Source organism: Oncorhynchus gorbuscha, linkage group LG24 (genome assembly GCF_021184085.1).
Source record: "Oncorhynchus gorbuscha isolate QuinsamMale2020 ecotype Even-year linkage group LG24, OgorEven_v1.0, whole genome shotgun sequence".
Taxonomy (NCBI): domain Eukaryota; kingdom Metazoa; phylum Chordata; class Actinopteri; order Salmoniformes; family Salmonidae; genus Oncorhynchus; species Oncorhynchus gorbuscha.
The window spans coordinates 11,352,897-11,378,400 of record NC_060196.1 but is presented as its reverse complement, the minus strand read 5'-3'; the positions used below and the strand labels follow the sequence as shown (position 1 = coordinate 11,378,400).

General features: G+C 44.4%; 4 protein-coding genes across 4 annotated transcripts in view; all 4 read left to right on the top strand.

The window, feature by feature from the left end:
- Positions 1-7,092, top strand: part of LOC124012474 (zinc finger protein 329-like) — a 34,955-nt gene extending 27,863 nt beyond the window's left edge. Inside the window, exons 6-7 of the mRNA XM_046326121.1 lie at positions 201-329; positions 7,078-7,092. Coding sequence (XP_046182077.1) covers positions 201-204 — 4 coding nt within the window. The 3' untranslated portion in view covers positions 205-329; positions 7,078-7,092. The remainder of the gene's footprint in view (positions 1-200; positions 330-7,077) is intronic.
- LOC124012438 (zinc finger protein 606-like) overlaps positions 1-25,504 on the top strand; it is a 1,040,669-nt gene that overhangs the window by 217,439 nt on the left and 797,726 nt on the right. The window lies entirely within an intron of this gene.
- LOC124012437 overlaps positions 1-25,504 on the top strand; it is a 971,157-nt gene that overhangs the window by 184,103 nt on the left and 761,550 nt on the right. The window lies entirely within an intron of this gene.
- Positions 16,006-19,451, top strand: LOC124012467 (zinc finger protein 34-like). The gene is made up of 3 exons (XM_046326107.1): positions 16,006-16,549; positions 17,532-17,653; positions 17,829-19,451. The coding sequence occupies exons 1-3, from the start codon at positions 16,261-16,263 to the stop codon at positions 19,023-19,025; spliced, it is 1,608 nt and encodes a 535-aa protein (XP_046182063.1). The 5' UTR covers positions 16,006-16,260; the 3' UTR covers positions 19,026-19,451.

Sequence of the window (25,504 nt, the reverse complement as noted above, 5' to 3'; positions counted from 1 at the left end):
GGGAATAGTGATGCACCTGGCTATTTTTTCTTTTCTTTTTTTTCCTCATTCATAAAATGAAATCAATACAACTTATGTTTACATACAAAAACACACATTATAATGTATGAACTTGACATGGTAATTAACAAAAAAAAACTTCACATGTGCAGTTTTCTCTGCCATGTTTGTAAAGTCTATTTTGTAACCTCTTCCTGTAGGTGATTGGCTGGAGGCAAACAGAGGAGACTGGGGAGCCGTCTTGAATTCCCAGACCCAGACCGGTGCAGCCAAGGGCCCGGGGGGACGACATCACTGAGCAGGCCAGGACCAGTAGCGACATAGTGGAGGTCAGTGGATGGGACAGCGTCCTCATCTCTGGGCTGGGGAACAACACTGTTAACCACAACCAGAAACAGACTGACGAACACAAAACAACAACTGAACTTAGTCTCCATGACAACAGACAAGCTGAGACCAGGGTGAGGTGTAGATTTAGTCTGCTAGGACAGGGAGGTGTCCATATGCAATGAAAGAGAACAGACACAGACTGGGCTAGAAATGCGCTGTCCTGCTTCTATAGTTGTGATTCAGAGAGACTGAAGGCGCCTCAGGTTAACCCCCTAACAGGTGCTGCCTTCAGCCTGCCTTCTATAGGATCTGTGTGGTCCTGTGTAGCTCAGTTGGTAGAGCATGGCGCTTGTAACGCCAGGGTAGTGGGTTCGATCCCCGGGACCACCCATACGTAGAATGTATGCACACATGACTGTAAGTCGCTTTGGATAAAAGCGTCTGCTAAATGGCATATATTATTATTATATATTATATATTATCTATCAATTGGAACATGGACCCTGCGACAACACAGACACTCCCTGGCCTTCATCCTCCTCACACTCCCCTTATGTTAAACCAGACCTTAGACAATGCCAGTGCCTCAACACTAAATGGCTACACAAGCCCATTGACAAATGACAGTAGTAGTAACGCCATCAGTAGATCTAGTGGCAAAGAGAAGCGCTTCCTGTGTTCGTTTTGTGGGAAAGTTCCGTTTGCCCAACAGGTGGAGATCCACCAGAGGATGCACATGGGAGAAATAGTTTGACTGCCATCTTTACCGGGCCAGTTTCTCCCATTTGTCCAGCCTGAAGTGGCACCAGAGAGTCCACACGGGGAGAGAAATCCTACAGCTGCTCCCAGTGTGAGAAGAGGTTCTCCCACCAGCACCATCTGAAGATACACCTGAAAGTCCACACGGGAGAAAGGCTGTTCACTTGTACACACTACTGGGAAGAATTTCTCAGAGGGGAGCTACCTCACCATAGACCAGCAAAAAATGCACACGGCCCATGAATAGTAATAATAATAATAATAATAATATATTTATTTACAGTTGAAGTCGGAAGTTTACATACACCTTAGCCAAATACATTTAAACTCAGTTTTTCACAATTCCTGACATTTAATCCTAGTAAGAAATTCCTGTCTTAGGGCAGTTAGGATCACCACTTTATTTTAAGAATGTGAAATGTCAGAATAATAGTGGAGAGAATGATTAATTTCAGCTTTTAGTATTTGGTAGGATTGCCTTTAAATTGTTTAACTTGGATCAAACGTCTCGGGTAGCCTTCCACAAGCTTCCCACAATAAGTTGGGTGAATTTTGGCCCATTCCTCCTGACTGAGCTGGTGTAACTGAGTCAGGTTTGTAGGCCTCCTTGCTCGCACACGCTTTTTCAATACCAATACCTCCAATACCACACATTTTCTATGGGATTTAGGTCAGGGCTTTGTGATGGCCACTCCAATACCTTGACTTTGTTGTCCTTAAGCCATTTTGCCACAACTTTGGAAGTATGCTTGGGGTCATTGTGCATTTGTAAGACCCATTTGTGACCAAGCTTTAACTTCCTGACTGATGTCTTGAGATGTTGCTTCAATATATCCACATAATTTTCATTCACATAATTTTCATTTAGGGGCACCAGGGTAGCCTAGTGGTTAGAGCGTTGGACTAGTAACCGAAAGGTTGCAAGTTCATATCCCTGAGCTGACAAGGTCTGTCGTTCTGCCCCGAAACAAGCAGTTAACCCACTCTTCCTAGGCCGTCATTGAAAATAAGAATTTGTTCTTAACTGACTTGCCTAGTTAAATAGAGGTCAAATTTAAAAAATCTTCATAATGCCATCTATTTTGTGAATTGCACCAGTCCCTCCTGCAGCAAAGCACCCCCACAACATGATGCTGCCATCTCCGTGCTTCACGGTTGGGATGGTGTTCTTCGACGTGCAAGCCTACCCCTTTCTCCTCCAAACATAACTATGGTCATTATGGCAAAACAGTTCTATTTTTGTTTCATCAGACCAGAGGCCATTTCTCCAAAAAGTATGATCTTTGTCCCCATGTGCAGTTGCAAATCGTAGTCTGGCTTTTTTATGGCGGTTTTGGAGCAGTGGCTTATTCCTTGCTGAGCGGCCTTTTAGGTTTTATCGATATAGATCTCGTTTTACTGTGGATATACATAATTTTGTGCCTGTTTACTCCAGCATCTTCACAAGGTCCTTTGCTGTTGTTCTGGGATTGATTCGCACCTTTCTCACCATGTACGTTCATCTCTAGGAGACAGAACACATCTCCTTCCTGAGCAGTATCAAATCAAATCAAATCAAATTTATTTATATAGCCCTTCGTACATCAGCTGATATCTCAAAGTGCTGTACAGAAACCCAGCCTAAAACCCCAAACAGCAAACAATGCAGGTGTAAAAGCACGGTGGCTAGGAAAAACTCCCTAGAAAGGCCAAAACCTAGGAAGAAACCTAGAGAGGAACCGGGCTATGTGGGGTGGCCAGTCCTCTTCTGGCTGTGCCGGGTAGAGATTATAACAGAACATGACCAAGATGTTCAAATGTTCATAAATGACCAGCATGGTCAAATAATAATAAGGCAGAACAGTTGAAACTGGAGCAGCAGCACAGTCAGATGGACTGGGGACAGCAAGGAGCCATCATGTCAGGTAGTCCTGGGGCACGGTCCTAGGGCTCAGGTCAGTTGAAACTGGAGCAGGAGCATGGCCAGGTGGACTGGGGACAGCAAGGAGTCCTCATGTCAGGTAGTCCTGGGACATGGTCCTAGGGCCCAGGCCAGTTGAAACTGGAGCAGCAGCATGGCCAGGTGGACTGGGGACAGCAAGGAGTCATCATGTCAGGTAGTCCTGGGGCATGGTTCTAGGGCTCAGGTCCTCCGAGAGAGAGAAAGAAAGAGAGGAGAGAATTAGAGAACGCACACTTAGATTTACACAGGACACCGAATAGGACAGGAGAAGTACTCCAGATAAACAAACTGACCCTAGCCCCCGACACATAAACTACTGCAGCATAAATACTGGAGGCTGAGACAGGAGGGGTCAGGAGACACTGTGGCCCCATCCGAGGACACCCCCGGACAGGGCCAAACAGGAAGGATATAACCCCACCCACTTTGCCAAAGCACAGCCCCCACACCACTAGAGGGAAATCTTCAACCACCAACTTACCATCCTGAGACAAGGCCGAGTATAGCCCACAAAGATCTCCGACACGGTACAACCCAAGGGGTGGGGGAACCCAGACAGGCCGACCACAACAGTGAATCAACCCACCCAGGTGACGCATCCCCCCCCAGGGACGGCACGGAGAGCCCCAGCAAGCCAGTGACTCAGCCCCCGTAACAGGGTTAGAGGCAGAGAATCCCAGTGGAAAAAGGGGAACCGGCCAGGCAGAGACAGCAAGGGCGGTTCGTTGCTCCAGAGCCTTTCCGTTCACCTTCCCACTCCTGGGCCAGACTACACTCAATCATATGACCCACTGAAGAGATGAGTCTTCAGTAAAGACTTAAAGGTTGAGACCGAGTTTGCGTCTCTGACATGGGTAGGCAGACCGTTCCATAAAAATGGAGCTCTATAGGAGAAAGCCCTGCCTCCAGCTGTTTGCTTAGAAATTCTAGGGACAATTTGATCACTGTGTGGTCCCATGGTGTTTATACTTGCGTACTATTGTTTGTACAGATGAACGTGGTACCTTCAGCCATTTGGAAATTGCTCCCAAGGATGAACCAGACTATTTAAAGGCACAGTCAACACAGTGTATGTCAACTTCTGGAATTGTGATACAGTGAATGATAGGGGAAATAATATGTCTATAAACAATTTTTGGAAAAATGACTTATCATGCACAAAGTAGATGTCCTAACCGACTTGCCAAAACTATAGTTTGTTAACAAGAAATGTGTGGAGTGGTTGAAAACAAATGTTAATGACTCCAACCTAAGTGTATGTAAACTTCCGACTTCAACTGTATATAGAGCTTTTCATACAGAATCTGTTACTTTTTAAAAACAAGGGAGCTGGCAGTTCATGGGAGAGGGTCTTCCACAGCTATATGATGATGCAGTTCAGTAAAGGTGTAGCTTGATTGGAGGCAGCGTCAATGGTACAGCCAGGGAGGGAGACACATCAGTCAGACAGGCCCGGAGCTTTATCAGGCACATCTGTCTCTGCAGTTCACAGCTCCCCTTCCTCCTCTGTAGGTAGGCTGAAACATCCACCACCGAATGTGTAGCCCCCATCTGGGTGATGCATCGGCAGCAGTAAGTGCCTGGAGGCCACCACACCTGGGCAGTAATCAGCAACAGTCTCCTACTAGACGAGCCTCTGTCATCCTCTCACACCACAATCCACATCTTTCTATGTAGTACTTGTTGGTTTGTAGTTAATTATGTTGATTTTGGATGTATTGTATGATTGGACAGAGTAGATGATATGTAGATGGTTGGTGTGTCTTTAAAAATGCTTAACTGATGAAAGGTGGCAACCCTGACCTGTTGTTTGATGGTAGTGTTTTAAAATAAGGAAATGATATTGCCTTAATTCATGTTTACTTGACATGGAGTAGTGAAGATGTGTGTAATGTTGAACCTTTTCCAAAGTGTTCTAACATTAATTTTATCAGAGCGAGGGTACCAGATTTACAGAAAATGGAAAGTGTTACCATAGTGAGAAAAGTTATTCTAGTCACAGGTATTGTTTTGTGCAATAAAAGTAGGGGAGAGTGGGGTATTCTGGGCCATTTTTTACAATCAGCATTACTACGTCAAGGGAAATGTAGTATTCTTTCTAACAAAAATATCTACATATATTTCAGGATGTTCTGTATCCCTGGAAATAATCAGAATTCATGTAAACATTACAGTTTTGAAAACATAGCTTGTCCCCAAAAAAAAGTGGTCTCTTGGCACAACTTCCCTCAGGTATGTGGTAAGTTGAGCATTGGGACAGGGTAAGTTGAACTGCCTTTGGGTAAGTGGGTGATAGTTTCCTGTGACAGTGGGTGATGGTGGTGGTCGTCAAAGTTCTAATTAACGGAATGGGGTTGGTATATTGTACATCTTAAATGTATACAGTAGATCTGTCTGTTCGATATCACTTATCCTTCCATTTCTTGACCAGTTGTCTTGGACAGGGATGTTGTTTCGGTGTGCCAGTTTGTAGGCATGTTCTCTGCATTTGAGCCTACTATGCCCATGAAACCGGTCCGCAAGTTTCTTGATATGTTGATATGTTTAGCAAGCTCAGACTCCGTGTCATCAGATAAGACATTGGTGCCTCTGCTACTCATATCCTCTCTTTCACACAGGTCCATGTTTGTTGTTATTTGTTTTGTCAATGTACCTCTTCGGTGTCATTCAGTCTATTTGTTCATCTCTTGCTGCCGCTCCAATGGACTTATTCCCTTCTCTCACGTCCTTGGGGTTTAGACCCCTGCTTGTTTTCCGTTTGTACATACAGGGCATGATGATGTCTGCTCTGTAACAATAAAAACAAAAATCTTGAGTTTATATGCATTGCACATTGCAAAAATACTGTGCATAAAACTGACTAAATGTAATCATCATTTGTATGGGGTATGGTGGCCATTGGCTCAACTTACCCCATGGCCATTGGCTCAACTTACCCCAAGGCCATTGGCTCAACTTACCCCAAGGCCATTGGCTCAACTTACCCCAAGGCCATTGGCTCAATGGCCATTGGCTCAACTTACCCCAAGGCCATTGGCTCAACTTACCCCAAGGCCATTGGCTCAACTTACCCCAAGGCCATTGGCTCAACTTACCCCAAGGCCATTGGCTCAAGTTACCCCATGGCCATTGGCTCAACTTACCCCAAGGCCATTGGCTCAACTTACCCCATGGCCATTGGCTCAACTTACCCCATGGCATTTGGCTCAACTTACCCCAAGGCCAATGGCTCAACTTACCCCATGGCCATTGGCTCAACTTACCCCAAGGCATAGATTTTTACTATATTAGCCCAAATAGCTCCAAGGATTAACTTTCATGCCATGTTTAGGGCATCATGTTGAAGCTTATAGAGACCCCAAATGATGTATAAAACAATCTACTTTGGTTTAGATACACGCGTCATGAAAACTGCAACAACAATTAAAACAAACAAAAATTTGCTAGCTTTCTTACCACTTTTTCAATGTGTTATCTTCCTTCACAGACTCCATGAAATAATGGTTAGTGCTATCCGGAATCCTTTGGAATTCCCTAGCCTAAACCCTAACCTCACCCATTTTAAATTTCAACTTCAATTGGGTAACGTCAGATTTGGGACTTCCAAGGGATATCAGAGAGCATGGACCATGAAATGATGACCTCTTCCTAAATATTTGGTCACGTGATTCATTTTGTGTATGGTTTCTTAGAAACAAACACTCTCCCCTACTTCAGTTCTTTATGTAAGTGTATGACCATTTGAAACCATGTTGAAATTAAATACAAAATTGACTCTGTTCTGACTGACAAAACAAAATATAAATTCTGGGACTGTGTTTCCCTTATCTCAGTCAAACCAAAACATTATATTTCATTCTTGAATCAACACACATGGCCATATTTTATAATAAACTCCAATGGCTCCATATTGTTAGGTACTTAAATCACAGTGTTAGAGATGGGCTTGACTATGGTAAACATTTTATAATGTCATGTTTCTGTGTGTACAGGAAATAATGTATTATTTAAACCTTTAAGCTTTTCTGTTGTATTTGTGTTTGCAGTCTGCAGTCCATGAAGACCTGCTGATATCCGGTGTTGCTTGCGGGAGAGACTGGACCTCTGAGGTGGCTGATCACAAACCCTGGCCCCGGATCAGAACTCTGGATCAGGAGCTGTCGCTCTTCCTTCCTGAGTCGGAAACGGGACCCAACCACGAGGGACAGAGACTCCACCGCCACACAGAACACAACCAGTGGACAGGTGGACTGAACAACCTCGGTCCTGGTGGTCATCAGAGAGACAGAGGCTCCAGTCAGGGATCCAGTCTGCAGCCCAGACCCTTCTCTTCACAGTCTCAGTGCAGGGATGTAGCAGGGCCTGGGGCTGATAAAGATAGACCCTCCTGTTCTTATGATACAAACACCACAGTATCCATGATGAACAGAGCAGGTCTTCCTGGGCTTCAGCCTTCACCGAGAGTGGTGGGAGACCCCCCTGGTGGTAGTCTATCAGCAGGTCTGTCTTCTCCTTCAGGGTCTTGTCTAATGCCTGGTGACTGGGTCCATAGAAAGCTTGGACCTGGGTCTAGCTTTCCTCAGTTACCTCATGGTTACCCCACCAATACAGACAGGTTCAGGATGGGCATTTACCACAAGAAGGACCTAGCCTGTAGCACAGCACATAATCCCAACAACACCCAAACAATGGCTCAAGGAGGGAGCTCAAAGACTAACCACCTGAGAGTGGTGGCTCCTGCTTCTACCTCCTCTGGTGGCATTGGGTCACAACGTGGGAGACTGAGCATTAGGACGGACGATGACAAGCCGTACACCTGCCCCACGTGTGGGAAGCGCTTTGCTAAAGCAAACTATGTGAAGGAGCACCAGACTGTTCACACCAAGGAGAGGCCCTTCAAGTGCAAACTATGTTACAAGAGCTTCTCCTTCCTGAGTAACCTCATCAGACATAGGAGTGTCCACAACGGGGAGAAATCATAGCAGTGTGGCTTGAGATGTACACAGGGGATATCTGGGAACCATTATTTAGCTGATATTCTTGAAAATACAGTATAAGTGGAAGGCCCCTCCAAACCCCCAGAATTTAAAAAAAATTGATGAATATTTTTCATGATTGGTATACACCCACACCATTTTTTAATTTTATTTATTTAACTTGGCAAGTCAGTTAAGAACAAATTCTTATTTACAATGAAGGCCTACCCCGGCCAAACCCGGATGACGCTGGACCAATTGTCCCTATGGGACTCCCAATCACGGCCGTTTGTGATACAGCCTGGATTCGAATCGAGGCTGTGTCTGTTGTTAGGGTATGCCCACACCATTCCAACAAAGAAAAGCTACTTTTTAATGAGTCACTCATACTGTAATTATATGTCAATAATCAGCTAGGGGAAATCTGATTTTCAATATTGTGATGCCATTTTTATAATTGAATAAAGAATATATACAACAAATTTTCCATGAACATGTTTCTGTGCCAATGCACCACACAACCAATAAACAAAGCATACCTATTTCAGGCACTAAAATATCATGGGTTGCGTTTTCAACACCACAATAAATAGACTATGTCAATCTCGACAAACAGAAAATACATCCCTCCCTACCTTGTAGGCCAGTATCGAAGGCTTGGCTTGAAAATCTCTGAATCTCATAAAACTGTTTGGTGTTTTGTAACCAATGTCTCTTTCCATTAATCAATTGGCCACTGCACAGTTTGGATTGATCGATTTTATTTGTCAGTTAAAAAAATACAAGATGATTTTTAAAGTGACCAGGATTGCACAATAAAGTCTGGCCCTATTTCCATTGTGGTCGCTATTTTCTACATAAATACTTCCACTACATGACCAAAAGTATGTGCACTGCAGTCAGCATGCCAATTGTATGCTCCCTCAACACTTTAGACATCTGTGGCATTGTGTTGTGTGACAAACTGGACATTTTAGAGTGGCTTTTTATTGTCCCCAGCATAAGGTAATGATCATGCTGTTTAATCAGCTTCTTGATTGATATACCACACCTGTCAGGTGCATGGATTATCTTAGCAAAGGAGTAATGCTCAATAAATAAATTTGTGCAAAAAAAACCTTTTTGTGCCAATGGAACTTTTATTTCAGCTCATGAAACCAACACTATACATGTGTTTATATATTTGTTCTATATATATATACATTTGAAGTCGGAAGTTTACATACACTTAGGTTGGAGTCATAAAAACTCATTTTTCAACCACTCCACAAATTTCTTGTTAACAAACTATAGTTTTGGCAAGTCAGTTAGGTCATCTACTTTGTGCATGACACAAATAATTTTTCCAACAATTGTTTACAGACAGATTATTTCACTTATAATTCACTGTATCACAATTCCAGTGGTTCAGAAGTTTATATACACCTTTAAACAGCTTGGAAAATTCCAGAAAATGATGTCATGGCTTTAGAAGCTTCTGATAGGCTAATTGATGGAGGTGTACCTGTGGATATATTTCAAGGCCTACCTTCAAACTCAGTGCCTCTTTGCTTGACATCATGAGAAATTCAAAAGAAATCAGCAGACCTCAACAAGTCTGGTTCATCCTTGGGAGCAATTTCCAAATGCTTGAAGGTACCACGTTCATCTGCACAAACAATAGTACGAAAGTATAAACATCATGGGACCACGCAGCCGCTTAGGAAGGAGACGGGTTCTGTCTCCTAGAGATTAACGTACTTTGGTGCGAAAAGTGCAAATCAATCCCAGAACAGCAGCAAAGGATCATGTGAAGATCCTGGAGGAAACGGGTACAAAAGTATCTATATCCACAGTAAAATGTCCTATATCGACATAACCTGAAAGGCCGCTCAGCAAGGAAGAAGCCACTGTTCCAAAACCGCCATAAAAAAGCCAGACTATGGTTTGCAACTGCACATGGGGACAAAGATTGTACTTTTTGGAGAAATGTCCTCTGGTCTGATGACACAAAAATATAACTGTTTGTCAGTAATGACCATTATGGTTTGGAGGAAAAGGGGGAGGCTTGCAAGCTGAAGAATACCATCCCAACCGTGAAGCACGGGGGTGGCAGCATCATGTTGTGGGGGTGCGTCACAGAATATATGGCATTATGAGGGAGGAAAATTACGTGGATATATTGAAGCAACATCTCAAGACATCAGTCAGGAAGTTAAAGCTTGGTCGCAAGTGGGTCTTCCAAATGGACAATGACCCCAAGTTACAAATTGGTGCATTCACCTTATGACATCCAGTGGAACAACCACTTTACAATAGTGCATCTAAATATTTTAAGGGGGGGGAGGGGGTGAGAAGGATTACTTTATCCTATCCTAGGTATTCCTTAAAGAGGTGGGGTTTCAGGTGTCTCCGGAAGGTGGTGATTGACTCCGCTGTCCTGGCGTCGTGAGGAGTTTGTTCCACCATTGGGGAGCCAGAGCAGCGAACAGTTTTGACTGAGCTGAGCGGGAACTGTACTTCCTCAGTGGTAGGGAGGCGAGCAGGCCAGAGGTGGATGAACGCAGTGCCCTTATTTGGGTGTAGGGCCTGATCAGAGCCTGGAGGTACTGAGGTGCCGTTCCCCTCACAGCTCCGTAGGCAAGCACCATGGTCTTGTAGCGGATGCGAGCTTCAACTGGAAGCCAGTGGAGAGAGCGGAGGAGCGGGGTGACGTGAGAGAGAACTTGGGAAGGTTGAACACTAGACGGGCTGCGGCGTTCTGGATGAGTTGTAGGGGTTTAATGGCACAGGCAGGGAGCCCAGCCAACAGCGAGTTGCAGTAATCCAGACGGGAGATGACAAGTGCCTGGATTAGGACCTGCGCCGCTTCCTGTGTGAGGCAGGGTCGTACTCTGCGGATGTTGTAGAGCATGAACCTACAGGAACGGGCCACCGCCTTGATGTTAGTTGAGAACGACAGTTTGTTGTCCAGGATCACGCCAAGGTTCTTAGCGCTCTGGGAGGAGGACACAATGGAGTTGTCAACCGTGATGGCGAGATCATGGAACGGGCAGTCCTTCCCGGGAGGAAGAGCAGCTCCGTCTTGCCGAAGTTCAGCTTGAGGTGGTGATCCGTCATCCACACTGATATGTCTGCCAGACATGCAGAGATGCGATTCGCCACCTGGTCATCAGAAGGGGGAAAGGAGAAGATTAATTGTGTGTCGTCGTCTGCATAGCAATGATAGGAGAGACCATGTGAGGTTATGACAGAGCCAAGTGACTTGGTGTATAGCGAGAATAGGAGAGGGCCTAGAACAGAGCCCTGGGGACACCAGTGGTGAGAGCGCGTGGTGAGGAGACAGATTCTCGCCACGCCACCTGGTAGGAGCGACCTGTCAGGTAGGACGCAATCCAAGCGTGGGCCGCGCCGGAGATGCCCAACTCGGAGAGGGTGGAGAGGAGGATCTGATGGTTCACAGTATCGAAGGCAGCCGATAGGTCTAGAAGGATGAGAGCAGAGGAGAGAGAGTTAGCTTTAGCGGTGCGGAGCGCCTCCGTGATACAGAGAAGAGCAGTCTCAGTTGAATGACTAGTCTTGAAACCTGACTGATTTGGATCAGAAGGTCATTCTGAGAGAGATAGCGGGAGAGCTGACCAAGGACGGCACGTTCAAGAGTTTTGGAGAGAAAAGAAAGAAGGGATACTGGTCTGTAGTTGTTGACATCGGAGGGATCGAGTGTAGGTTTTTTCAGAAGGGTGCAACTCTCGCTCTCTTGAAGACGGAAGGGACGTAGCCAGCGGTCAGGGATAAGTTGATGAGCGAGTGAGGTAAGGGAGAAGGTCTCCGGAAATGGTCTGGAGAAGAGAGGAGGGGATAGGGTCGAGCGGGCAGGTTGTTGGGCGGCCGGCCGTCACAAGACGCGAGATTTCATCTGGAGAGAGAGGGAGAAAGAGGTCAGAGCACAGGGTAGGGCAGTGTGAGCAGAACCAGCGGTGTTGTTTGACTTAGCAAACGAGGATCGGATGTCGTCGATCTTCTTTTCAAAATGGTTGACGAAGTCATCTGCAGAGAGGGAGGAGGGGGGGGAGGAGGATTCAGGAGGGAGGAGAATGTGGCAAAGAGCTTCCTAGGGTTAGAGGCAGATGCTTGGAATTTAGAGTGGTAGAAAGTGGCTTTAGCAGCAGAGACAGAGGAGGAAAATGTAGAGAGGAGGGAGTGAAAGGATGCCAGGTCCGCAGGGAGGCGAGTTTTCCTCTTTCCGCTCGGCCTTCCGGAGCCCTGTTCTGTGAGCTCGCATTGAGTCGTCAAGCCACGGAGCGGGAGGGGAGGACCGAGCCGGCCTGGAAGATAGGGGACATAGAGAGTCAAAGGATGCAGAAAGGGAGGAGAGGAGGGTTGAGGAGGCAGAATCAGGAGATAGGTTGGAGAAGGTTTGAGCAGAGGGAAGAGATGATAGGATGGAAGAGGAGAGAGTAGCGGGGGGAGAGAGAGCGAAGGTTGGGACGGCGCGATACCATCCGAGTAGGGGCAGTGTGGGAAGTGTTGGATGAGAGCGAGAGGGAAAAGGATACAAGGTAGTGGTCGGAGACTTGGAGGGGAGTTGCAATGAGGTTAGTGGAAGAACAGCATCTAGTAAAGATGAGGTCGAGCGTATTGCCTGCCTTGTGAGTAGGGGGGGAAGGTGAGAGGGTGAGGTCAAAAGAGGAGAGGAGTGGAAAGAAGGAGGCAGAGAGGAATGAGTCAAAGGTAGACGTGGGGAGGTTAAAGTCGCCCAGAACTGTGAGAGGTGAGCCGTCCTCAGGAAAGGAGCTTATCAAGGCATCAAGCTCATTGATGAACTCTCCGAGGGGACCTGGAGGGCGATAAATGATAAGGATGTTAAGCTTGAAAGGGCTGGTAACTGTGACAGCATGAAATTCAAAGGAGGCGATAGACAGATGGGTAAGGGGAGAAAGAGAGAATGACCACATGGGAGAGATAAGGATCCCTATTGGAGACAAGAACAGGAGAGAGGGGGGGGCTTAAGGACAATAAAGTCAAGGTATTGGAGTGGCAATCACAAAGCTCTGACCTCAAGCCTATAGAACATTTGTGGGAAAAAGCGTGTGCGAGCAAGGAGGCCTACAAACCTGACTCAGTTACACCAGCTCTGTCAGGAGGAATGGGCCAAAATTCACCCAATTTATTGAGGGAAGCTTGTGGAAGGCTACTCAAAATGTTTGACCACTGGGAATGTGATGAAAGAAAAGCTGAAAGAAATCGTTCTCTACTATTATTCTGACATTTCACATACTTAAAATAAAGTGGTGATCCTAATTGACCTAAGACGGGGAATTTTTACTAGGATAAAATTTCCGGAATTGTGAAAAAATTAGTTTAAATGTATTTGGCTAAGGTGTATGTAAAATTCTGACTTCAACTGTATATATATACATACATATCTTCCTTTATATATATATATATACACAGTGCCTTGCGAAAGTATTCGGCCCCCTTAAACTTTGCGACATTTTGCCACATTTCAGGCTTCAAACATAAAGATAAAACTGTATTTTTTTGTGAAGAATCAACAACAAGTGGGACACAATCATGAAGTGGAACGACATTTATTGGATATTTCAAACTATTTTAACGAATCAAAAACTGAAAAATTGGGAGTGCAAAATGATTCAGCCCCCTTAAGTTAATACTTTGTAGCGCCACCTTTTGCTGCGATTACAGCTGTAAGTCGCTTGGGGTATGTCTATCAGTTTGGCGCATCGAGAGACTGAAATTTTTTCCCATTGCTCCTTGCAAAACAGCTCGAGCTCAGTGAGGTTGGATGGAGAGCAGTTGTGAACAGCAGTTTTCAGTTCTTTCCACAGATTCTCGATTGGATTCAGGTCTGGACTTTGACTTGGCCATTCTAACACCTGGATATGTTTATTTTTGAACCATTCCATTGTAGATTTTGCTTTATGTTTTGGATCATTGTCTTGTTGGAAGACAAATCTCCGTCCCAGTCTCAGGTCTTTTGCAGACTCCATCAGGTTTTCTTCCAGAATGGTCCTGTATTTGGCTTCATCCATCTTCCCATCAATTTTAACCATCTTCCCTGTCCCTGCTGAAGAAGCAGGCCCAAACCATGATGCTGCCACCACCATGTTTGACAGTGGGGATGGTGTGTTCAGGGTGATGAGCTGTGTTGCTTTTACACCAAACATAACATTTTGCATTGTTGCCAAAAAGTTCAATTTTGGTTTCATCTGACCAGAGAACCTTCTTCCACATGTTTGGTGTGTCTCCCAGGTGGCTTGTGGCAAACTTTTTAAACAACACTTTTTATGGAAATCTTTAAGAAATGGCTTTCTTCTTGCCACTCTTCCATAAAGGCCAGATTTGTGCAATATACGACTGATTGTTGTCCTATGGACAGAGTCTCCCACCTCAGCTGTAGATCTCTGCAGTTCATGCAGAGTGATCATGGGCCTCTTGGCTGCATCTCTGATCAGTCTTCTCCTTGTATGTGCTGAAAGTTTAGAGGGACGGCCAGGTCTTGGTAGATTTGCAGTGGTCTGATACTCCTTCCATTTCAATATTATCGCTTGCACAGTGCTCCTTGGGATGTTTAAAGCTTGGGAAATATTTTTGTATCCAAATCCGGCTTTAAACTTCTTCACAACAGTATCTCGGACCTGCCTGGTGTGTTCCTTGTTCTTCATGATGCTCTCTGCGATTTTAACGGACCTCTGAGACTATCACAGTGCAGGTGCATTTATACGGAGACTTGATTACACACAGGTGGATTGTATTTATCATCATTAGTCATTTAGGTCAACATTGGATCATTCAGAGATCCTCACTGAACTTCTGGAGAGAGTTTGCTGCACTGAAAGTAAAGGGGCTGAATAATTTTGCACGCCCAATTTTTCAGTTTTTGATTTGTTAAAAAAGTTTGAAATATCCAATAAATGTCGTTCCACTTCATGATTGTGTCCCACTTGTTGTTGATTCTTCACAAAAAATACAGTTTTATATCTTTATGTTTGAAGCCTGAAATGTGGCAAAAGGTCGCAAAGTTCAAGGGGGCTGAATACTTTGGCAAGGCACTGTGTATATATATATATATATATAAAGGAAGAGAAGCTTATGTCTAATCCAAGAGATATAGAGATATGCCGGTGGCATACTGCTATACACATGCTATACTGCTATACACACGTACAGAAGGAGGGTAATTTGTTCATTTTCGATCCAAATACTTTTTATGAAGATCAGGATTATATTAAGTTATAGGAGTATGGTAGGCCTGAAATAGTCTACCTCACCTAAAGTTCAACTGTCGGAGTCAGTTGGAATGCCGGGGCGCATTGCCTTCATATCATAGGCCTGCCGTAGCTAAAGCTTAATAATAGCCACCATACCAAACCCTCACAAACGTTTATAAAATTATTAGAATTATATCAAAAGTAATTCAAGCCATTTGTATAGGGAAAATACGATCAGAAGAGTAAATGTAAACCAGGGGGGAAAACGCACTACCCTCCCCTGTGCCCAATAAAATAAAATAAACACAACCCTCCCCTATTTTGGACCACCCCTCCCTCCAGTAAATGTCGATCTGGCCCTTACTTTAAAGGTAAACTTTGGGCAAAAAAACACCAAAATAACGACTTTAAACTGTCTAACTAATCAATGCACCATAACACCAGGTCATCTAATGCTTAAAAACAAAAACAAAATGGATGAATAAGATGTTTGGAAATAAACCGATTCTGAATAACGGGAGGGACACGTCCCCCTCATCCCCCGTGGCAATTTCGCCTATTCTGCGCAGAGTACTGGCTTGAGCAGTAGTCTGTATTTTGAATAACTGAGGCTTACTGTTTTGTTTTGTATTCTTTTTTTCGTGGTTGAGATTGGTATACACCCACACGATTTTTAAAATGTATTTAATATAACCTTTTTTTAACTAGGCAAGTCAGTTTGAAAGATTTGTAGATTTTTTTCTCCAATTTTCCCCCCAATCCAGTAGTAGGCGGCAATACACCTTTTTTGTCTGGATGTAGTCCACCCTAAAACCCCACCAAATAAGAATTAAACGGAAGTAAATAATGACCAAGACAAATATACACGTTAGCGTTTTTATTGTTGTTATTTAGACGTTTATTAACATCCTGGAACTCAAAATATGACTACCTTCACAGCATCACATACTTACCCCAGGAGTGTTTAATTCGGAGACAGAACTTGGTTGATAGATGTATGTTGTCTAGTTAACGTTAACTCTTCGCTAGCTAGCTGTTAACAATGGCTAATTTTAACGGTGTGGTTTTTCACACTCAAATGGCCTCCATCATGGAGGTGCTAGCGAATGCAGCCGTGGCAGAGATCTGTAAACTCGTAGACGACGACTATGCAGTGTTTAGTTTGGAAATGTCTCAAAGCCAGAAAGAAAACCGGGCATTGCGGAGGAAACTACAGCTACTGGAAATGAAGGTGGCACGGGAGCGCGCAGAGAGGACAACGAGAGAGCGCGTCCTCGCCAGTCGTCCCAGTAGTGTCAAGATCCTTGACCGATACAGAGGAATGGCAAGAGGTATATTTAGCAGAAGGCAGAGGCTGCAGGGTCTGTCGACCGGTTCCCCTCCGTGCATGTGTGACTTGAGATGCATTATCCCAGCTTGGTTTCATAGACTAGACGTAACATTGTAAATGCAAATCCGACACACTCAAAATTAGTATGAAATGTTATGTTTGGTATAGTTACATAAGACAGATGGTCGGGACGTATAAAGCAAACGTCTAGCAAACCCAAAGGTTGCGAGTTTGAATTTCTTCACGGACAATTTTAGCATTTGACCTAATTAGCAACTTTTCAACTACTTACTACTTTTTAGCAACTTTGCAACTACTTAGCATGTTAGCTAACCCTTCCCCTAAGTTACCCCTTTAACCTAACTCCTGAACTTAACTCCAACCTTAACCCCTAGCCTAGCTAACGTTAGGCACCTAGATAGAATTCATAACATTTAATACATTTTAGCAAATTCGTAACATACTGTAAGTTTAGCAAATTCGTAACGTATAATACACAAATTGTAATTTGTAAAATGTCATATGAAATGGTTGATGGACAGCCACAAATGAATACATACCATACCATACAAAACGTAACATGTCATAATAAATGAATTGTCTCAGAATTACATACAGAATATTACAAAATGCTCTGATACCAGGTTGGTTAACCACATAATGGTTAACCAGAATTGGGTCTTGGTCAGTTTTTGGATAGTATGCAATAATTCCCCAGATTGCTTAGCTTTCTTGCACACAATGTCATATTTTAACCAGATTCATGATTTAGTGTATTTCTAATTATTTACTCAATTAAAACAATGTGATGCATGGAACATAATCAATCAATCTATAAATAGTATATCAAGAAGTTATGAGAAGTGTTACCTTACATCCTTGCCAATTCTAGACAGTCAAAACAGTCAATAGTGTAAAATGTACCATTGAGCATTGACAGTATCTAAACTAACCACCTCTTTCCCCCCCAATAATTTTCTCAGGTGAAGGACATCTCACTGGAGGTCACAGGAAGCCAGTGGGACACAATACATGGAGAGATGACCAACCAATCCCTGTTAATGAGGGGAGTGGAACCTCAACCCAGCACATTATCAGTATAGAGGTTAGTGTAATAGTATTACATCAAATGTGGCCAGTTTATTTCAGAAAGGCTCCCCTCAGATATTCATGTACATCCTTATTTATCTGCCATAGAGGAGATTGTGAGACTTCCCTATGACGTTGATATCCAATTATCTCATGTACCAGTTAAATAACCTCCCCTCTTCTTGTGTCAGCCAGCAGATGCAGAGACTGCAGGTCCTGGGGTCAAGCAGGAGAGGTCTGAAGGAGAGGAGGACCCACAGCACAGCAGAGACATCCAGACTGGAGCGGCAGGAGAACCCCCTATAGCCACGGAGGACCACTCCACCTCCCCAGCGCAGCCCAGGATCCGACGCAGCATCACGGAGGTCAATGGAACGCTGAACACTGTCCTCAAGTCAGAGACTGACACCAAGATTTTACTTGTAACACACAGGCTCTTACACCCAGGATCTGACCGCAGATCAGACCCAGAGAGATTGGGGCCGGGGAGACTGGGCTGTCCTCCTGCTCCTGGGTCAGAGTATTTACCGGTATTTCACCAGAACCAGAGGATGGGTCATTCCCGTGGAGATGGTGACACGTTAGACACTGGTGGTGATGATCTGTCTTGTTCTTACACTACAGAGATGGACCCTGGCAACATATCCTTGGGTTTAGAGACACAGACTGATCTGTCTAGAGGGGACTGGATCCAGTACAGTAGTAGTATATACTCTGAAGGGTGCCTAGATAAGAAAGGGGAGGATCTGGTCGTAGATGAAGTAACTGTGAAAGTGGAGGGCGACATTCCTCCCACATGGAATGCAGATAGTCACCTAGGAGATGGACACTCACAGGGCAGAGATTTCTTAGATTACAGGGAAAGTATAGAGACAAATGTTAATGTCGCGACCCACTCCCCTTTACACGCGTTCAGGGATTGTGACCTACTGTCCACATCGATGGGACCTTCAGATTCACACACAAGCATCCTTTTCGATCAGGAATTGAACTCAAACGACAGGGCTAGAGCCCAGGCTCAGGGAGGGCGAGTCACATCAGGCAATAGTAAAGAGAAACGGTTCCTCTGCATGTTCTGTAACAAAGGCTTCAGCTGCCCCCAGAAGGTGGAGATCCACCAGAGGGTCCACACAGGGGAGAAGCCCTTCAGCTGTACCAAGTGTCACATGCGCTTCACCGAGGCTGGCAACTTGAAGAGGCACCAGAGGGTCCACACGGGGGAAAAACCCTTCAGCTGTACCCAGTGTCACATGCGCTTCGCCCAGGCTGGAGACCTGAAGAGGCACCAGAGGGTCCACACAGGGGAGAAACCCTACAGCTGCCCCCAGTGTGAGAAGAGGTTCTCCCAACAGCAGCAGCTGAAGATGCACCTGAAGGTCCACATGTGAGAAAGGCCTTTCACCTGTATGCATTGCGGGAAGAGGTTCTCAGAGAGGAGCTACCTCAGGATACACCAGCAGAAAAAACATTCTACTCCATAACTTAGAAAGTAACCATTCCGCTCAATAGCTTATGATGTTTAGATCAAAACCTGCATTAGACTCAGTGAGAAAGTAGATGCACAAAGTAAACAGCAAGAGTGGGTCAATTTCTACAACTGTGTTGAAGTGCAAGTTCCATTGTGGAAGACATAAGGCATATACTGTATGAGCCTAAAGTCTGTTGCATATTGTGTTTGTACTGTGTACTGAGAAAGTGAATGCAGTTGATCAAGTTCAGGCATATTTTTAGTTGAGACATGTGTATGTGTGGTTTTCATATGGTGTATTTAACACTTTTTTAAATGTTTAATAAACACAAAACATTTTTTTTTTTACAAGACTTTCATTGAGACTCTCTAGTATAAATCACATCTTAACTCACTATTCTGCATACTCCCGATAGTTCTTTATACCTAAACTTACCCACACAGAGTTGGGCATTATGGACAAAAATCCATATCCTGATAAATTGCCTGAATTGATGCAATTACTATAAATAGAACAATACGTTTATAACAATGTGCACAACAGTTAAAAAATATATAATTTAAACTACTACTACTAGTTCAATGGTTGTAGCCATCAATTGTCCCATTAACCAACAGCCTCTACCCCCAAGCCATGACTCCTGAACAGCTAATCAGAGGGCTACCCAGAACCCACTTTTACGCTGCTGCTACTCTCTGTTTATTATCTATGCATAGTCACATTTGAAAACTTATTTAATTTCATCTTCACATTTCATAGGCATATCATTCATTACAATAAGTAGCCTATCAGCCAAATGCCTGCGATAAGTGATCGGTATTGTTGGTTTGTCTACAATTTCGGTTTAGCATCCCTGCTCTACCACACACTACTGTACACGTAAAAAATAGTTTAGCCAGGTTTGTCTGAAGATGACATAGCTGACTCATATTTAGATTTGAACTCTTATCCAGAGTGACTTACAGGGCGGCAGGTAGCCTAGTGGTTAGAGCGTTGGACTAGTAACCGAACGGTTGCAAGATTGAATCCCGGAACAAGGCAGTTAATCCACTGTTCCTAGACCGTCATTGTAAATAAGAATTTGTTCTTAACTGACTTGCCTAATTAAATAAAGGTATGCATGCAAATGTATGCATTTTCATCAGTTATCAATTGCAGCCTTCATCTGCCTTTCCAGCTGTTTGGGAGATGGGACTCCTGTATCTCCCTGGCCTTGTGGCTTTGGAATTGAAATGGTTCATCTCCTAGTCTGGCTGCCCGCCAGGGTTTCAGAGCCCAGTCTACCAAATATTTTCAAGTAACTCTGATGTACCCACATCATATTTATGTCCACCATGATGGGAATAACAATGATGAAATCATTCTGTAACTACAGTATAGGTCTCAAACGTAGTGGGGATGTGTAAACACTCCATGTTGAAAGTGTATTTATTATCTGTATGTGTGTGAGTATGTACCTGAGAGTGTATGTCTGTGTAATATGTATCACCTGTCTCTTCCAGGAGGAGGAGGGTCTGGAGGTGCTGCTGGTGTAGGAGGAGGGGTGTGAGGAAGGTCTGGGGAACCCTGAGGGGACCATGGTCATGGAGGACAACCAGACTACACCTCCTCCTGAAAGTGTGGGACCATGCCCTTTGAATGATCAAACCATTGAAGTGTCAAGTAACAAATCAACTAACATGTTTGCAAAGTACTCATAGCAATCCCCCATTGCCCAATCAGAAGATGCTCCATAGATGGGTGTTCATATCAGATGTCTTGATTCAACATCCTCTCAATCTGTATCACTTACAGCCAGTTGACATGGAGGATGGGAAGCCTGATCTGCTGATAGTCAAAGAGGAGACAATATAAGACAGACCAGAGAGCATTGATCTGTTGAGTGGACTAAAGATGGGGAGCAATGAATAAATACTTATTTTCTACAAGCAGTAATATATCTTCAATGGGAATAGTGATGCACCTGGCTATTATTTATATTTTTCTTCATTCATAAAATGAAATCAATTACATATAAAAATATATAATGTACGAACTTGACCAGTTAATTGACTAAAACTCCATATGTAGAGTTCTCGCTGCCATGTTTGTTGGCTGGAAGCTAACAGAGAAGACTGGGTGGCCATCTTGGATTCCCAGACCCAGAATGGTGCAGCCAATGTCCCAGGGAACAACATCACCAAGCAGGTCAGGACCACGGGTGACATAGTGGAGGTCAGTGGATGGGACGGTGTCCTCAACTCTGAGCTGGGGAACAACACTGTTAACCACAACCAGAAACAGACAGTCGAACCCAAAACAACAACTGAACTTACTCTCCAAGACAACAGACTGGCTGAGACCAGGGTGCGGTGTAGATTTGGTATGCGGCCAGAGAGAACTGACACAGACTCAGCTAGCGATGCTCCATCCTGCACCTATAGTTGCGATTCAGTCAGTCTGCCTTCTATAGGATCTATCAACTGGAACATGGACCCTGTGACAACACAGACACAACCTGGCCGTTGTGCTCTTCACACTCTCCTATTGTTAAACCAGGTCTCAGACAATGCCCATAGCCCATTAATAGTGTGTAGTGAGTGATACAGTTGAAGTCGGAAGTTTACATACACCTTAGCCCACTAGATTCAAACTCAGTTTTTCACAATTCCTGACATTTAATCGTAGTAAAAATGGTAAAGAAATTGTGTAACTGAGTCAGGTTTGTAGATCTCCTTGCTTGCACTTGCTTTTTCAGTTCTGCCCTCAAATTTTATATATATAATTTTTATATATAATTTTATAGGATTGTGGTCAGGGCTTTGTGATGGCCACTCCAATACATTGACTTTGTTGTCCTCAATTTTGCCACAACTTTGGAAGTATGCTTGGGGTCATTGTCCATTTGGAAGACCCATTTGCAACCAAGCTTTAACTTCCTGACTGATGTCTTGAGATGTTGCTTCAATATATCCACGTAATTTTCCTCCCTCATAATGCCATCTATTTTGTGAAGTGCACCAGTCCCTCCTGCACCAAAGCACCCCCACAACATGATGCTGCCACCCGAGTGTGCATCATGTTTGGGATGGTGTGGTTCGGCTTGAAAGCCTCACCCTTTTTCCTCCAAACATAACGATGGTCATTATGGCCAAACAGTTCTATATTTGTTTCATCAGACCAGAGGACATTTCTCCAAAAAGTACAATCTTGGTCCCCATGTGCAGTTGCAAACCGTAGTCAGGCTTTTTTATGCCGGTTTTGGAGCAGTGGCTTCTTCCTTGTTGAGCGGCCTTTCAGGTTATGTCGATATAGGACTTGTTTTACTGTGGATACAGATACTTTTGTACCTGTTTCCTCCAGCATCTTCACATAGTCCTTTTCTGTTGTTCTGGGATGGATTTGCACTTCTCGCACCAAAGTACATTCATCTTTAGAAGACAGAACGCATCTCCTTCCTGAGCAGTGTGATAGCTGTACTCTGGACACCATATGTGAATTGATTTCCCTCCATCCATCTTCAGAGTTTGTTCTGTTAGGTGACCTAAACTGGGTTATGCTTAACACCCCAGCAGTCCTAAAATCTAAGCTAGATGCCCTCAATCTCACACAAATTATCAAGGAATCCACCAGGTACAACCCTAAATCCATAAACATGGGCACCGTCATAGATATATATCCTGACCAACTTGCCCTCCAAATACACCTCTGCTGTTTTCAATCAGGATCTCAATGATCACTGCCTCATTGCCTACATCCGCTATGGGTCCGCGGTCAAACGACTACACCTCATCACTGTCAAACGCTCCCTAAAACAATTCTGCGAGCAGGCCTTTCTAATAGACCTGGCCCAGGTATTCTGGAAGGATATTGACCTCATCCCGTCAGTCGAAGATGCCTGGTCGTTCTTTAAAAGTAATTTCCTCACCATCTTAAATTAGCATGCCCCTTTCAAAAAATGTAGAACTAAGAACAGATATAGCCCTTGGTTCACTCCAGACCTGACTGCCCTTGACCAGCACAAAAACATACTGTGGTGGACTGCAATAGCATCGAATAGTCCCCGCGATATGCAACTGTTCAGGGAAGTCAGGAACCAATACACACATTCAGTCAGGAAAGCAAAGGTTAGCTTTTTCAAACAGAAATTTGCATCCTGTAGCTCTAACTCCAAAAAGTTTTGGGACACTGTAAAGTCCATGAAGAACAAGAGCACCTCCTCCCAGCTACCCACTGCACTGAGGCTAGACGACACGGTCACCACCGATGAATCCATGATTATCGAAAACTTCAACAAGCATTTCTCAACGGCTGGCCATGCCTTCCGCCTGGCTATTCCAACCTCGGCCAACAGCTCCCCCCCCCCCCCCCCGCAGCTACTCGCCCAAGCCTCTCCAGGTTCTCCTTTACCCAAATCAAGATAGCAGATGTTCTGAAAGAGCTGCAAAACCTGGACCCGTACAAATCAGCTGGGCTTGACAATCTGGACCCTCTATTTCTGAAACTATCCGCCGCCATTGTCGCAACCCCTATTTACCAGCCTGTTCAACCTCTCTTTCATATCGTCTGAGATCCCCAAGGATTGGAAAGCTGCCGCAGTCATCCCCCTCTTCAAAGGGGGGAGACACCCTGGACCCAAACTGTTACAGACCTATATCCATCCTGCCCTGCCTATCTAAGGTCTTCGAAAGCCAAGTCAACAAACAGGTCACTGACCATCTCGAATCCCACCGTACCTTTTTCCGCTGTGCAATCTGGTTTCCGAGCCGGTCACGGGTGCACCTCAGCCACGCTCAAGGTACTAAACGATATCATAACCGCCATCGATAAAAGACAGTACTGTGCAGTCGTCTTCATCGACCTTGCCAAGGCTTTCGACTCTGTCAATCACTATATTCTTATCGGCAGACTCAGTAGCCTCGGTTTTTCTGATGACTGCCTTGCTTGGTTCACCAACTACTATGCAGACAGAGTTCAGTGTGTCAAATCGGAGGGCATGCTGTCCGGTCCTCTGGCAGTCTCTATGGGGGTGCCACAGGGTTCAATTCTCGGGCCGACTCTTTTCTCTGTATATATCAATGATGTTGCTCTTGCTGCGGGCGATTCCCTGATCCACCTCTACGCAGACGACACCATTCTATATACTTCCGGCCCGTCCTTGGACACTGTGCTATCTAACCTCCAAACGAGCTTCAATGCCATACAACACTCCTTCTGTCGACTCCAACTGCTCATAAACTCTAGTAAAACCAAATGCATGCTTTTCAACCGTTCACTGCCTGCACCCGCACGCCTGACTAGCATCACCACCCTGGATGGTTCCAACCTTGAATATGTGAACATCTATAAGTACCTAGGTGTCTGGCTAGACTGTAAACTCTCCTTCCAGACTCATATCAAACATCTCTAATCGAAAATCAAATCTAGAGTTGGCTTTCTATTCCGCAACAAAGCCTCCTTCACTCACGCCGCCAAACTTACCCTAGTAAAACTGACTATCCTACCGATCCTCGACTTCGGCGATGTCATCTACAAAATTGCTTCCAACACTCTACTCAGCAAACTGGATGCAGTTTATCACAGTGCCATCCATTTTGTCACTAAAGCACCTTATACCACCCACCACTGCGATCTGTATGCTCTAGTCGGCTGGCCCTCGCTACATACTCGTCGCCAGACCCACTGGCTCCAGGTCATCTACAAGTCTATGCTAGGTAAAGCTCCGCTTTAGCTCACGATGACAACACACACTCATCCCCAAAGCCAACACCTATTTTGGCCGTCTTTCCTTCCAGTTCTCTGCTGCAAGTTACTGGAATGAATTGCAAAAATCGCTGAAGCTGGAGACTTACATTTCCCTCACTAACTTTAAACAGCAGCTAACCGATCGCTACAGCTGTACATAGTCCATCTGTAAATAGCCCACCCAATCTACCTACCTCATCCCCATATTGTTTTTATTTACTTTGCTGCTCTTTTGCACACCAGTATCACTACTTACACACCATCATCTGCTCATCTATCACTCCAGTGTTAATCTGCTAAATTGTAATTACTTTGCTACTATGGCCTATTTATTGCCATACCTCCTCATGCAATTTGCACACGCTGTATATAGACTTTCTTTTTTTCTATTGTGTTGACTGTACGCTTGTTTATTCCATGTAACTCTGTGTTGTTGTTTCTGTCACACTGCTTTGATTTATCTTTGCCAGGTCGCAGTTGTACCTGGTTAAATAAAAATAAAAATGGGTCTTCCAAATGGACAATGACCCCGAGCATACTTTCAAATTTGTGGCAAAATGGCTTTAAGGACAACAAAGTCAAGGTATTGGAGTGGCCCTCACAAAGCCCTGACCTCAATCCTATAGAATATTTGTGGGCAGAACTGAAAAAGCATGTGTGAGCAAGGAGGCCTA

Bases quoted from the DNA above. Each gene is read 5' to 3' on its own strand.
- LOC124012467 (XM_046326107.1), top strand. From the start codon at position 16,261: ATGGCTAATTTTAACGGTGTGGTTTTTCACACTCAAATGGCCTCCATC. The intron at 16,550-17,531 runs GTATATTTAGCA...TAATTTTCTCAG, and splicing joins ATACAGAGGAATGGCAAGAG to GTGAAGGACATCTCACTGGA. The intron at 17,654-17,828 runs GTTAGTGTAATA...TTCTTGTGTCAG, and splicing joins AGCACATTATCAGTATAGAG to CCAGCAGATGCAGAGACTGC.